General features: G+C 51.7%; 1 protein-coding gene across 1 annotated transcript in view; it reads right to left on the reverse strand.

Moving 5' to 3' along the window:
* IGLON5 (IgLON family member 5) overlaps nt 1-13,174 on the reverse strand; it is a 433,507-nt gene that overhangs the window by 133,655 nt on the left and 286,678 nt on the right. Inside the window, 1 exon segment of the mRNA XM_075328605.1 lies at nt 1,805-1,883. Coding sequence (XP_075184720.1) covers nt 1,805-1,883 — 79 coding nt within the window.

Raw genomic sequence — 13,174 nt, forward strand, 5'->3', positions numbered from 1 at the left:
CATGCCTGATCCTTCAAGCTCAGGACAGATCAAGAAGGAGTGGGCATATCAAATTTGGACATGCCTGATCTTTCAAGCTCAAATGAGATAAAGATGGATTGGGCATATCCAATTTTATTATGCCCAATCCTTCAAGCTCAATAGAGATAAAGAAGGATAGATATATGCAATTTCAACATGCCCGATTCTATAGGCTCAAGAGAAATAAAGAAGAATTGGGCATATGCAATTTGGACATGCCTGATCCTTCAAGCTCTGGAGAGATAAAGATGGATTGAGCATATCCAATTACAATATGCCCAATTCTTCAAGCTCAATAGAGATAAAGAAGGATAGACATGCAATTTCAACATGCTCGATTCTATAGGCTCAAGAGAGATAAAGATGGATTGAGCATATCCAATTTCAATATGCCCAATCCTTCAAGCTCAATAGAGATCAAGAAGGATAGACACATGCAATTTCAACATGCCCGATTCTATAGGCTCAAGAGAAATAAAGATGGATTGGGCATATGCAATTCGACATGCATGATTCTTCAAGCGCAAAAGAGAAAGATGGATTGGACATATTCAATTCAATATGCCTGATCCTTCATGCTCAAGAAAGAAGGATGGAACATATGCAATTTGGACATGCCCAGTCCTTCAAGTTCAAAAGAGATAAAGATGGATTGGACATATCCAATTTCAACATGCCCAATCCTGCATGATCAAGAGAGATAAAGATGGATTGGGTATATGCAGTTTTGTTATGCCCGATCCTTTATGCTGAAAAGAGATAAAGGATTTGGTATAAGACATTTTCACATGCCCGATCCTGCAAGCTCCAGAGAGATAAAGTATTGGGCATATGCAATTTTGACATGCTTGATCCTTCATGCTCAAAAGAAATAAAGAAGGATTGGGCATATGAAGTTTGGGCATGCCTGATCCTTCCCGCTCAGGAGAGATCAAAAAGGATTGGGCATATGGAATTTTGACATGCATAATCCTTGCAACTCAAAAGAGAAAGAAGGATTGGTTATTTCCAATTTTAATATGCCCAATCCTTCAAGCTCAAGAGAGATAAGAATCAATTGGGTACACGCAATTTTGATATGCCCGATCCTGCTAGCTCCAGAGAGATAAAGGATTGGGTAATCCAATTTTGATATGCCCCATCCTGCAAGCTCCAGGGAGATAAAGGATTGGGTATATGCAATTTTGATATGCCTGATCCTGCAAACTTGAGAGATAAAGGATTGGGTATATGCAATTTTGATATGCCTGATCCTGCAAACTTGAGAGATAAAGGATTGGGCATATGCAATTTTGATATGCCTGATCCTGCAAGCTCCAGGGAGATAAAGGATTGGGTATATGCAATTTTGATATGCCTGATCCTGCAAACTTGAGCGATAAAGGATTGGGTATATGCAATTTTGATATGCCCGATCCTGAAAACTTGAGAGATAAAGGATTGGGTATATGCAATTTTGATATGCCTGATCCTGCAAGCTCCAGAGAAATAAAGGATTGGGCATATGCAATTTTGATATGCCCGATCCTTTAAGCTGATCAGAGATGAGCGGCTGCCAGAAGTACCTGGCAGCTGCTTATTCCCTTCTTCCTATTGAGAACACATAATCATTCGATACCTCTAAGTATCATTGTCTTCGGAGACGTATAGAATTATTCCCGGCTGAGACGCAGCCATAATTATAGCATCCGTGTAAGGAAAGTGTCAGCAGCGCATTAAGCAGCAGAAGATGGAGATATCTCCTCGGGGCAGTGGCAGTGGCAGGGAAGGTGTCTGCACTCACCTGAGAGTGACGTTATCCCCTTGACAGGCGGTGTAATTACCATCTGGAGGGACAAACTCCGAGCATTCAACCAGGAGAACTAGGCAGGGAGATAAGAGAGCAAAGAAGAGCGCGGCGCAGCAGAGCCGCAGGCCAGGTGTACAGCAGAGAGGCAGATAGGAGAAATGAGCATGGAGGAGGTGTGCGAGGAGATAAGATGGGGGGATGGAGGCGGAATCGGGGGGCAAGGGGGTGAGCGAGAGGGGAGAGGGGTGAGAAAGAGGAGACAGGGGGGATGGAGGCGGAATCAGGGGGCAAGCAAGAGGGGAGAGGGGTGAGATAAAGAGGAGACGGGGGGATGGAGGCGGAATCAGGGGGCAAGCAAGAGGGGAGAGGGGTGAGATAAAGAGGAGACGGGGGGATGGAGGCGGAATTGGGGGGCAAGGGGGTGAGCGAGAGGGGCGAGATAAAGAGGAGACGGGGGATGGAGGCGGAATCAGGGGGCAAGGGGGTGAGCGAGAAGGAAGAGGGGTGAGAAAGAGGAGACGGGGGGATGGAGGCGGAATCGGGAGGAAGGGGGTGAGCGAGATGGGAGGGAGGGGTGAGAAAGAGGAGACAGGGGGATGGAGGCGGAATCAGGGGGCAAGAGGGTGAGCGAGAGGGAAGAAGGGTGAGAAAGAGGAGACGGGGGGATGGAGGCGGAATCAGGGGGCAAGGGGGTGAGCAAGAGGGGAGAGGGGTGAGAAAGAGGAGACGGGGGGGATGGAGGCAGAATCAGGGGGCAAGAGGGTGAGCGAGAGGGAAGAGGGGTGAGAAAGAGGAGACGGGGGGATGGAGGCGGAATCAGGGGGCAAGGGGGTGAGCAAGAGGGGAGAGGGGTGAGAAAGAGGAGACGGGGGGGATGGAGGCAGAATCAGGGGGCAAGGGGGTGAGCGAGAGGGGAGAGGGGTGAGAAAGAGGAGACGGGGGGATGGAGGAGGAATCAGGGGGCAAGGGGGTGAGCGAGAGGGGAGAGGGGTGAGAAAGAGGAGACGAGGGGGATGGAGGCGGAATCAGGGGTCAAGAGGGTGAGCGAGAGGGAAGAGGGGTGAGAAAGAGGAGACGGGGGGATGGAGGCGGAATCAGGGGGCAAGGGGGTGAGCAAGAGGGGAGAGGGGTGAGAAAGAGGAGACGGGGGGGATGGAGGCAGAATCAGGGGGCAAGGGGGTGAGCGAGAGGGGAGAGGGGTGAGAAAGAGGAGACGGGGGGATGGAGGAGGAATCAGGTGGCAAGGGGGTGAGCGAGAGGGGAGAGGGGTGAGAAAGAGGAGACGAGGGGGATGGAGGCGGAATCAGGGGGCAAGGGGGTGAGCGAGAGGAGGAGACGGGGGGGATGGAGGCGGAATCGGGGGTAAGGGGGTGAGCGACAGCGAAGAGGGGTGAGATAAAGAGGAGACGGGGGGGATGGAGGCGGAATCGGGGGTAAGGGGGTGAGCGAGAGGGGAGAGAGGGTTGAGAAAGAAGAGAAGGGGGAAAAAAGAGAGAGAAAGCCATTAATAAATCATCACATAATCAGGCACTTCACAGTAAAGACATTCATTGTATGATCAAAAAACATTGCAACAGCGCCCCCCCTGTCTACAGGCAGTGCATGGTGTTCCAGCACAACTTTTTGTCTTATTTCTATTTTTTTTAATTAGACCAGAGCTGCAATACCAGATGTAATCTGTGAACATGTGTTTCTAACATGGCAACAGCGCCCCCCCTGTCTACAGGCAGTGCATGGTATTACAGCGGAGCTTTTTATTTTACCAGACCAGCGCTGCAATACCAGATGCAATCTGTGAATAGGTGTTTCTAACATGGCAACAGCCCCCCCCCCCGTCTACAGGCAGCGCATGGTATTACAGGAGAACTTTTTATTTAACAACAGCAGCGCTGCAATACCAGATGCAACCTGTTGATAGGTGGGGTGCCTTTGCCATGTTTTTCTAAACATTGCAATAGCGCCCCCCCGTCTTCAGGCACTTAATGGTATTACAGCAGGACTTTTTATTTTACAACAGCAGCGCTCCAATACCAGATGCAACCTGTGGATGGGGGGCGCGCTGATGCCATGTTTTTCTAACATTGCAATGGCACCCCCCCTGTCTACAGGCAGTGCATGGTATTACAGCAGAACTTTTTAGGTTACCAGACCAGTGCTGCAATACCAGATGCAACCTGTGGACAGGTGGGGCGCTGTTGACATGGTGTCTTATTTCTCTTGCATTGATTTTGTGTTTCGTCTCATACTCCAGAGCTGTATTCACAATTCTGCCTCCTTCTTATAAAATCTCAGGCTGTCGCCTGCTGGATTTATATCTGTACATATAATACTGTCATCTAGTGCCAGGACTATATGACAGTACAGTACATATAATACCGCCATCTAATGTCAGGACTATATGACTGTACAGTACATATAATACCGTTATCTAGTGCCAGGACGAGATGACTGTACAGTACATATAATACTGCCATCTAGTGCCACAACAATACAGCATTATACAGTACAAATAATACTACAATCTAGTACTAGGACTATATGTCTATACAGTACAAATAACGCCATCTAGAGAACACGGCAGTATACAGTACAAATAATGTCATCAAGTGCTAAGACTAAATGACTGTATGCAGTATAAATAATACCGCCATCTAGTGCCAAAACTATATGACTGTACAGTACATATAATATCACCATCTAGTGTCAGGACTGTATGACTGTACATTTAATACCAAGGCAATATGGCATTATACAGTACAAATACTACCATCTAGTGCCAGGATAATACTGCAGAATACAGTACAAATAATACTGCCATCTAGTGCCAAGACAATACTGCATTATAGAGAACAAATAATGCCATCTAGTGCAAAGATAATATTGCTGAATATAGTACAAATAATACCGCCATATAGTGCAAAGACAAAGTTGACATTTAATATTAACATATTTTGCCCAAATAATACCGCTATAATGTTTTTTTTTTTAAAGTGTTATATTTTTGCATACAACGATGCATACGTCCCTGTAGAGTGTCTGGAGTCAGTACAATCATATGGCGGCTGCATGTGATAAATGGTCGCCTCAGAAATATAGACAAACAAAAATCATGATCCTATAGAAGCCAACTCATCTGTCGGGGGAGAGTCAGGAGACCCCATAGATCCCAGGTCATCTGTCAGGGGAGAGTCAGGAGACCCCATAGATCCCAGGTCATCTGTCGGGGGAGAGTCAGGAGACCCCATAGATCCTAGGTCATCTGTCAGGGGAGAGTCAGGAGACCCCATAGATCCCAGGTCATCTGTCGGGGGAGAGTCAGGAGACCCCATAGATCCCAGGTCATCTGTCGGGGGGAGAGTCAGGAGACCCCATAGATCGCAGGTCATCTGTCGGGGGGAGAGTCAGGAGACCCCATAGATCCCAGGTCATCTGTCAGGGGAGAGTCAGGAGACCCCATAGATCCCAGGTCATCTGTCAGGGGACAGTCAGGAGACCCCATAGATCCCAGGTCATCTGTCAGGGGACAGTCAGGAGACCCCATAGATCTCAGGTCATCTGTCAGGGGAGAGTCAGGAGACCCCATAGATCTCAGGTCATCTGTCAGGGGAGAGTCAGGAGACCCCATAGATCCCAGGTCATCTGTCAGGGGACAGTCAGGAGACCCCATAGATCCCAGGTCATCTGTCAGGGGAGAGTCATGAGACCGCATAGATCCCAGGTCATCTGTCAGGGGACAGTCAGGAGACCCCATAGATCCCAGGTCATCTGTCTCGGTGGGTGGAGTGGGGAGTTGGGAGACCCCATAGATCCCACATCATTTGTGTCTGTCTCTCTCCAGTCTGTCTTCCCATTCCTTTGCTCTCTCCTCTCTTTCTTTCCCTCTCTCTGTGTTTCGCTCTTGTCTTTCGGTCTGTGTTCTCCCTTCCAGCGTCTCCTTCCCATTCCTTCACTCTCTCCTCTCCTCTTTCTTGCCCTCTCCTCTGTGTCCTCCCCTCCAGCCTCTCCTCTCCTCTCTCCTCTTTCTTGCCCCTCTCCTCTCCTCTTTCTTGCCCTCTCCTCTGTGTCCTCCCCTCCAGCATCTCTTCCCATTCCTTTGCTCTCGCCTCTCTTTTTCTTTTCCTCTCTCTGTGTTTCGCTCTCATCTTTCGGTCTGTGTCCTCCCCTCCAGTGTCTCCTTCCCATTCCTTCGCTCTCTCCTCTCTTTTTCTTTCCCTCTGTTTCTCTTTCTTTTTTCGGTCTGGGTCCTCCCCTCCAGCATCTCTTCCCATTCCTTTGCTCTCTCCTCTCTCTTTCTTTTCCTCTCTCTGTGTTTCGCTCTCGTCTTTCGGTCTGTGTCCTCCCCTCCAGCCTCTCATCTCCTCTCTCCTCTTTCTTGCCCCCTCTTCTCCTCTTTCTTGCCCTCTCCTCTGTGTCCTCCCCTCCAGCATCTCTTCCCATTCCTTCACTCTCTCCTCTCCTCTTTCTTGCCCCTCTCCTCTGTGTCCTCCCCTCCAGCCTCTCCTCTCCTCTCTCCTCTTTCTTGCCCCCTCTTCTCCTCTTTCTTGCCCTCTCCTCTGTGTCCTCCCCTCCAGCATCTCTTCCCTTTCCTTTGCTCTCGCCTCTCTTTTTCTTTTCCTCTCTCTGTGTTTCGCTCTCGTCTTTCGGTCTGTGTCCTCCCTCCAGCCTCTCATCTCCTCTCTCCTCTTTCTTGCCCCCTCTTCTCCTCTTTCTTGCCCCTCACCTCTGTGTCCTCCCCTCCAGCATCTCTTCCCATTCCTTCGCTCTCTCCTCTTTCTTGCCCCTCACCTCTGTGTCCTCCCCTCCAGCATCTCTTCCCATTCCTTCGCTCTCTCCTCTTTCTTGCCCCTCTCCTCTGTGTCCTCCCCTCCAGCATCTCTTCCCATTCCTTCGCTCTCTCCTCTTTCTTGCCCCTCACCTCTGTGTCCTCCCCTCCAGCATCTCTTCCCATTCCTTCGCTCTCTCCTCTTTCTTGCCCCTCTCCTCTGTGTCCTCCCCTCCAGCATCTCTTCCCTTTCCTTTGCTCTCGCCTCTCTTTTTCTTTTCCTCTCTCTGTGTTTCGCTCTTGTCTTTCGGTCTGTGTCCTCCCCTCCAGCCTCTCCTCTCCTCTCTCTTGCCCCTCTCTTCTCCTCTTTCTTGCCCCTCTCCTCTGTGTCCTCCCCTCCAGCCTCTCCTTTCCTCTCCTCTCTTGTTCTTTCCCTCTCTCTGTGTTTCGCTCTCGTCTTTCACTCTGTGTCCTCCCCTCCAGCATGTCCTTCTCATTTCTTCGCTCTCTCCTCTTTCTTGCCTCTCTCCTCTGTGTCCTCCCCTCCAGCCTTTCTTCCCATTCCTTTGCTCTCTCCTCTCTCTTTCTTTCCCGCTCTCTGTGTTTCGCTCTCGTTTTTCGGTCTGTGTCCTCCCCTCCAGCCTCTCCTTCCCATTCCTTCGCTCTCTCCTCTTTCTTGCCCCCTCCTCTGCGTCCTTCCTTGTTCCCTGGTCCCGGAGGTTTCGTGCACAGCTCTGTACCCCGCACCCTCAGACATGGTTTATGAGAATCCAATGACAGGATATAATTAGTGTAATTCTCCCTGCGCTCCGCCATCCTGAATATTCAATCTATCAGGGCCAGAACAATTCATTCTGAGGCTGCAACAAAGGCGGTGGGTGTTTACAGTACAGCAGGACGCAGTGTAGCATGGCGGAGGGCACGGAGGCAGCGGAGGGCAGGGAGGCAGGGTGCGCTGGGTTGTGACACGCATTGCAGGGGGTATACATTGTTGCTCTATATCCTTATTAAAGAAACACGCACCATGCAGCATGTCATGGCTACTTATTCGCTGTTATCAGCCATCTCAGGCTGGAGAAAGTCAATGATTGAGAGTCTCCGTTCTGGTGTCTGATAAACATTAATATCCAGATATGATTGATAATTCTAGTGATGAGCGGACCCGTGGGTGTTCTAGTCCGCTGGGACCAAATTTTGACCCCCAGACTCCAAATATGTCAGTGGAAACACAAAGTTGTGTGCTGAAAAATAGCTGTGAATTGGTAAGGGCTGGGGGGGTCTGCAAAAGAAAGTAAATTGGGGGCAATTGACTTGCAAGCAAAAAAAAAAATTGGCATAAGGTCCTACCTATTTTTGATAAACAAGCTCAGATAAAAGACAGCTGGGGGCTGGTATTATCAGGCTGGGAAGGTCCAAGGTTATTTGGCCCTTCTCAGCCTAAAAATATCAGCCTGTAGCTGCCCCAAAATTGGCACATCAACTAGATGCGCCAATTCTTTTGCTTTGCCTGGCTCTTCCCGATTACTTTGGTGTGGTGGCAATCTGAATAATACTATTGGGGTTGATGTCAGCTGTGAATTCACAGCTGGCATCTATCCCAGTGGTTAGTAATGGAGAGGAATCCATCAGACAACCCCATTACTAACTGTCACTAATATCTCAGTGACGTCACAGCTCATGAGATATTATGGACCGTCACTGAGTGGCAGTAACCTATGGAACCTCTGTCTCAGAGCTTCATAGGAATCGATGGGCATCATTGAATTACTTAGGAACATCAAAGATTTATTTTTATTCAATAAATTGGTGAATGAGGGATAGTGTGGGGGAGTGTTTATTCATATAAACATTTTCCTTGTGTTTCTTACACTTCCTGGGTTAGTAATGGGGTTGTCTGATAGACTCCTCTCCATTACTAACCCCTGGGCTTGATGCCAGCTGTCAATTCACAGCTGACATCAACCCCAAAAGTATTACCCCAATTACCACTCCACCAGGGCAATAGAGAAGAGGCGGGCAAAATTCTAGAATTAGCACATCTAATTGATGCACCATCTCTAGGACTGCTGCAGGCTGCTATATTTAGGCTAGGGAGGGCCAAATAACGATATCAGTTTTAGCTTGGCTGGTTATCAAAAATAGAACCTACACCATTTTTTTTTTTTTAAATTATTCATTTAAATAATTAAAAAAAAGTGTGGTATCCCCTCCATTTTGGATATCCAGCCAAAATAAAGCGGACAACTGAGGATTGCAGCCCACAGCTGTCTGCTTTGCCTGCGCTGGTTATCAAAAATAAGAGTTTGAGGGTTTTTTCTTTATTTTTCACAGCAGCTTCCAAGCAATAAATATACAGGTCAGGTCAAGTGACCATGTTCGAGTTCGAGACCCGGACACCTGCTTTACAGTTCAGGTTCTCTCATCCCTAAAGGAACTCCTATTAAAATGTCGCCATTCTATTACCATTTTCCACTTTTTTGCAAGTGGCTTTTTACATCGAGAAGACTCTTTAGAACAAAACATGGTTGTTACATTTCCATACTGATTGCCTAGACTACAATTGAAATAAACTCCCAGCTGTGAGAAGTATTAACTATGCAGATGATTTGCTACAATGTATCATTATAAAGGCATCAGCCGGGGGCCTTCAGATCACAGCGGATCGCCAAGACTAGAGCTGGGGACCTTTTTGGAGAAAGTGCCAAGTTTGAGATATATTTTCCAGGAAAGGTGCTAAAAGTGCCGATGTCCAGCCGCCAGCAGGAGCCTCCATACTGGCGTCCAGCCGCCAGCAGGCCCCGGCACCAGGCCAGACGCAGGCCCCGGCACCAGGGAAAACGCAGGCCCCGGCACCAGGGCAGACGCAGGCCCCGGCGACTGGGCAGACGCAGGCCCCGGCGACTGGGAAGACGCAGGCCCCGGCGACTGGGAAGACGCAGGCCCCGGCGACTGGGAAGACGCAGGCCCCGGCGACTGGGAAGACGCAGGCCCCGGCGACTGGGAAGACGCAGGCCCCGGCGACTGGGAAGACGCAGGCCCCGGCGACTGGGAAGACGCAGGCCCCGGCGACTGGGAAGACGCAGGCCCCGGCGACTGGGAAGACGCAGGCCCCGGCGACTGGGAAGACGCAGGCCCCGGCGACTGGGAAGACGCAGGCCCCGGCGACTGGGAAGACGCAGGCCCCGGCGACTGGGAAGACGCAGGCCCCGGCGACTGGGAAGACGCAGGCCCCGGCGACTGGGAAGACGCAGGCCCCGGCGACTGGGAAGACGCAGGCCCCGGCGACTGGGAAGACGCAGGCCCCGGCGACTGGGAAGACGCAGGCCCCGGCGACTGGGAAGACGCAGGCCCCGGCGACTGGGAAGACGCAGGCCCCGGCGACTGGGAAGACGCAGGCCCCGGCGACTGGGAAGACGCAGGCCCCGGCGACTGGGAAGACGCAGGCCCCGGCGACTGGGAAGACGCAGGCCCCGGCGACTGGGAAGACGCAGGCCCCGGCGACTGGGAAGACGCAGGCCCCGGCGACTGGGAAGACGCAGGCCCCGGCGACTGGGAAGACGCAGGCCCCGGCGACTGGGAAGACGCAGGCCCCGGCGACTGGGAAGACGCAGGCCCCGGCGACTGGGAAGACGCAGGCCCCGGCGACTGGGAAGACGCAGGCCCCGGCGACTGGGAAGACGCAGGCCCCGGCGACTGGGAAGACGCAGGCCCCGGCAACTGGGCAGACAGAGGCCCCGGCAACTGGGAAGACGCAGGCCCCGGCAACTGGGCAGACGCAGGCCCCGGCAACTGGGCAGACAGAGGCCCCGGCAACTGGGCAGACAGAGGCCCCGGCAACTGGGCAGACAGAGGCCCCGGCAACTGGGCAGACGCAGGCCCCGGCAACTGGGCAGACAGAGGCCCCGGCAACAGGCCAGACAGAGGCCCCGGCAACAGGGAAGGCACAGAATTCATCCAGTAACTGAGCAACCTTCCCTCTCCTAATTGTGCAATTTAAGACTTCCAATAACTATGCACACCAATCCCAAATTATAGTGTAACCCTATACCCCAGAAACTATAAAAACATGGACCCCCAATAAAATTGCAGATGCAAATTCCAATAATGGTGCAGCCAGGAACCTCAAATAACAGGGAAGCCACAGACATTCAGTACAGGGCGGCCATAGTGGATTTTTGATACTAGCATGTGTCTGACCTCGCCGAGTCTCCTCCGCAGGTGACAATATTAGGTCGGAGCGATGATACCTGATAATGAGTGTGATTTACACCCTACGTCATAAAACGCTACATTAACATTTTTTGGATCAGATCACGGTGGAGTTGGACACAAACCGAGGACACGAAATCCCCCGTAACTTGGCCACCTGGTGCCTCGCAGGATGCGGAGACCCAGAACGCCTCTTTGTTTGCGTTGCAAATGGTTATGTAAAGGGAAGCAGTTTAGTTTTATGTTGGAGCAGCAGCTTGTGCCGCAAAACATATGGAAATGTCCTGGACCCCTATACGGGGCCGGCGGCGACATCTCCATAGGTGCAGGGGATGTGATGTAACAGGATCCATTATACTGGAAGCCAAAGAAAAGAGCGCCGGCTGTGATAACACTGTGTGATGGGAGGACGGTGAATATGGAAGAGGATTGTATCAGCGAGAGATAAACAAGGAGAGGGGGGCTACTGAACACAATGCAGAATGCCAGAGCCCGGCCCACCTGCCCAGTGCCTGAAACAGAGCCTAGCCCACCTGCCCAGTGCCCGGTCCAGAGTGCGTCCCGCCTGGCCCAGAGCACAGTCCACCTACACTGTGCCCGGCCCGCCTGGCCAGATCCTGGCCCAGACAGCGGCCCACCTGCCCAGCCCACCTGCCCAGTGCCCGGTCCAGAGTGCGTCCCGCCTGGCCCAGAGCACAGTCCACCTACACTGTGCCCGGCCCGCCTGGCCAGATCCTGGCCCAGACAGCGGCCCACCTGCCCAGCCCGCCTGCACAGTCCACCTGCCCAGACCCTGGCCCGCCTGCCTCCCTGCCCAGATCGCGGTCTGCCCGGCTCGCCTGCACAGAGCCTGGTCTAGAATGCGGCCCGCCTGCACAAAGCCAGGCCCACCTGCCCAGAGCACGGCGCTCCTGCACAAAACCTAGCCCGCCTGCCCAGAGCCCAGTCCGCCTGCACAGAGCGCGGCGCTCCTGCACAAAACCCAGCCCACCTGCCCAGAGCCCGGCACAGAGAGGCCTGTCTGCCCAGCCCACCTGGTTAGAACCCAGCCTGCCTTCTCAGAGCCTGACACGACTGCACAGAGCTCAGAACCTGGCTGGCTGGCCCGCCTGCACAGAGCGCGGCCCAGAGCACGACCCGCCTGCAAAGAGCCTGGCCCACCTCCACAGAGCCCGGCCGAGAGCGCGGCCCGCCTGCACAAAGCCTGGTCTAGATCGCAGCCCGCCTGCATAAAGCCCGGCCTGCCTGCCCACAGCGCAGCGCTCGAGCACAAAACCCCGCCCAGAGTGCGGCCCGACTGCCCAGCCCACCTTCCCAGAGCCAGTCCTGACTGCACAGAGCTCCTGTACAATGACTAATAGCACCTCTATATACAGTAGATAACCAGATCAATCATTCAACATAGATGTCAAAGCTCACCTCCTCCTCCCTTCAAAATGGCCTTTGCACAGTAGGTTGTTTTCTGATTGCCTTCCAGTGGTGAAATCTTGCACCATTTCAATCATTGCTGTGGGACTAACGCTCTTCTACTTTCCCTTTAATGTGAACTCATACAGGAAGGCAGAGTCTCTCCTGCCAAACCAAACCCCTTCCTCCATCTACATATTTAGGGAGTCGATTTGATGCAAATAAAATAATTTTTGAACTTTAGGAAATTCGTGGAAGCAGAAAATGCAAACAGATTGAATCTGCCCAAAAATTACGCCCGTTCTCACTTTACACAATGCAGCAAATGGAGTCGGCCAGAGAAGACTCAGGTGCAGCCATATGATACATTGTAGCTGTCACATGATTTACCACAGCCAATGAGAAGGGACTATCAGTCAGTATAAAAGCCAGGGCAGGGAATGCAGCACCCGTTTATGATCAATCTGGATCACAGCTCAGCAGATAGGTGCTCTCTCCTCTATTTCTTAAATTATTAACCCATTAAGTCCCTAATGGAATACTGGGAGTTGTAGTTTTAGAATAGTAGAGAAGCCTAATGGGTTTGCACTCGGGTTCCCGTTTAAAACCATGTGTAAGGTTAGTGTGAGTAGAGAATGGACCGTTTAGAGGTCAGAACGCTGCGTTGTCGTATTTTATTTACTGCACTGGCCGCGTGATCATTTTTATGGCAGCTGCAGTATAAAATGGTTATATTTAATAGGCGGCTGCCACTGATTGACGAGTGAATTAAAGCCCGGACGTATCCTCATATCCATAGCTCCTCCATCCCCAGCACCTCATTAGCAGAATCCTCTTCATGCTCTGGAGATACAATGCATCGAGGTGTATTAGATGCCGGCCATCGGAATGGACAAGTAGGCGGGGCAGATGGAGCGGTGACATCATCATGCCTGACACAGTGACATCACTGGTGAGAGGGGACGTCAGTCTGTCTATAGCAGGAC

Source organism: Anomaloglossus baeobatrachus, chromosome 11, assembly GCF_048569485.1.
Source record: "Anomaloglossus baeobatrachus isolate aAnoBae1 chromosome 11, aAnoBae1.hap1, whole genome shotgun sequence".
Lineage (NCBI taxonomy): Eukaryota > Metazoa > Chordata > Amphibia > Anura > Aromobatidae > Anomaloglossus > Anomaloglossus baeobatrachus.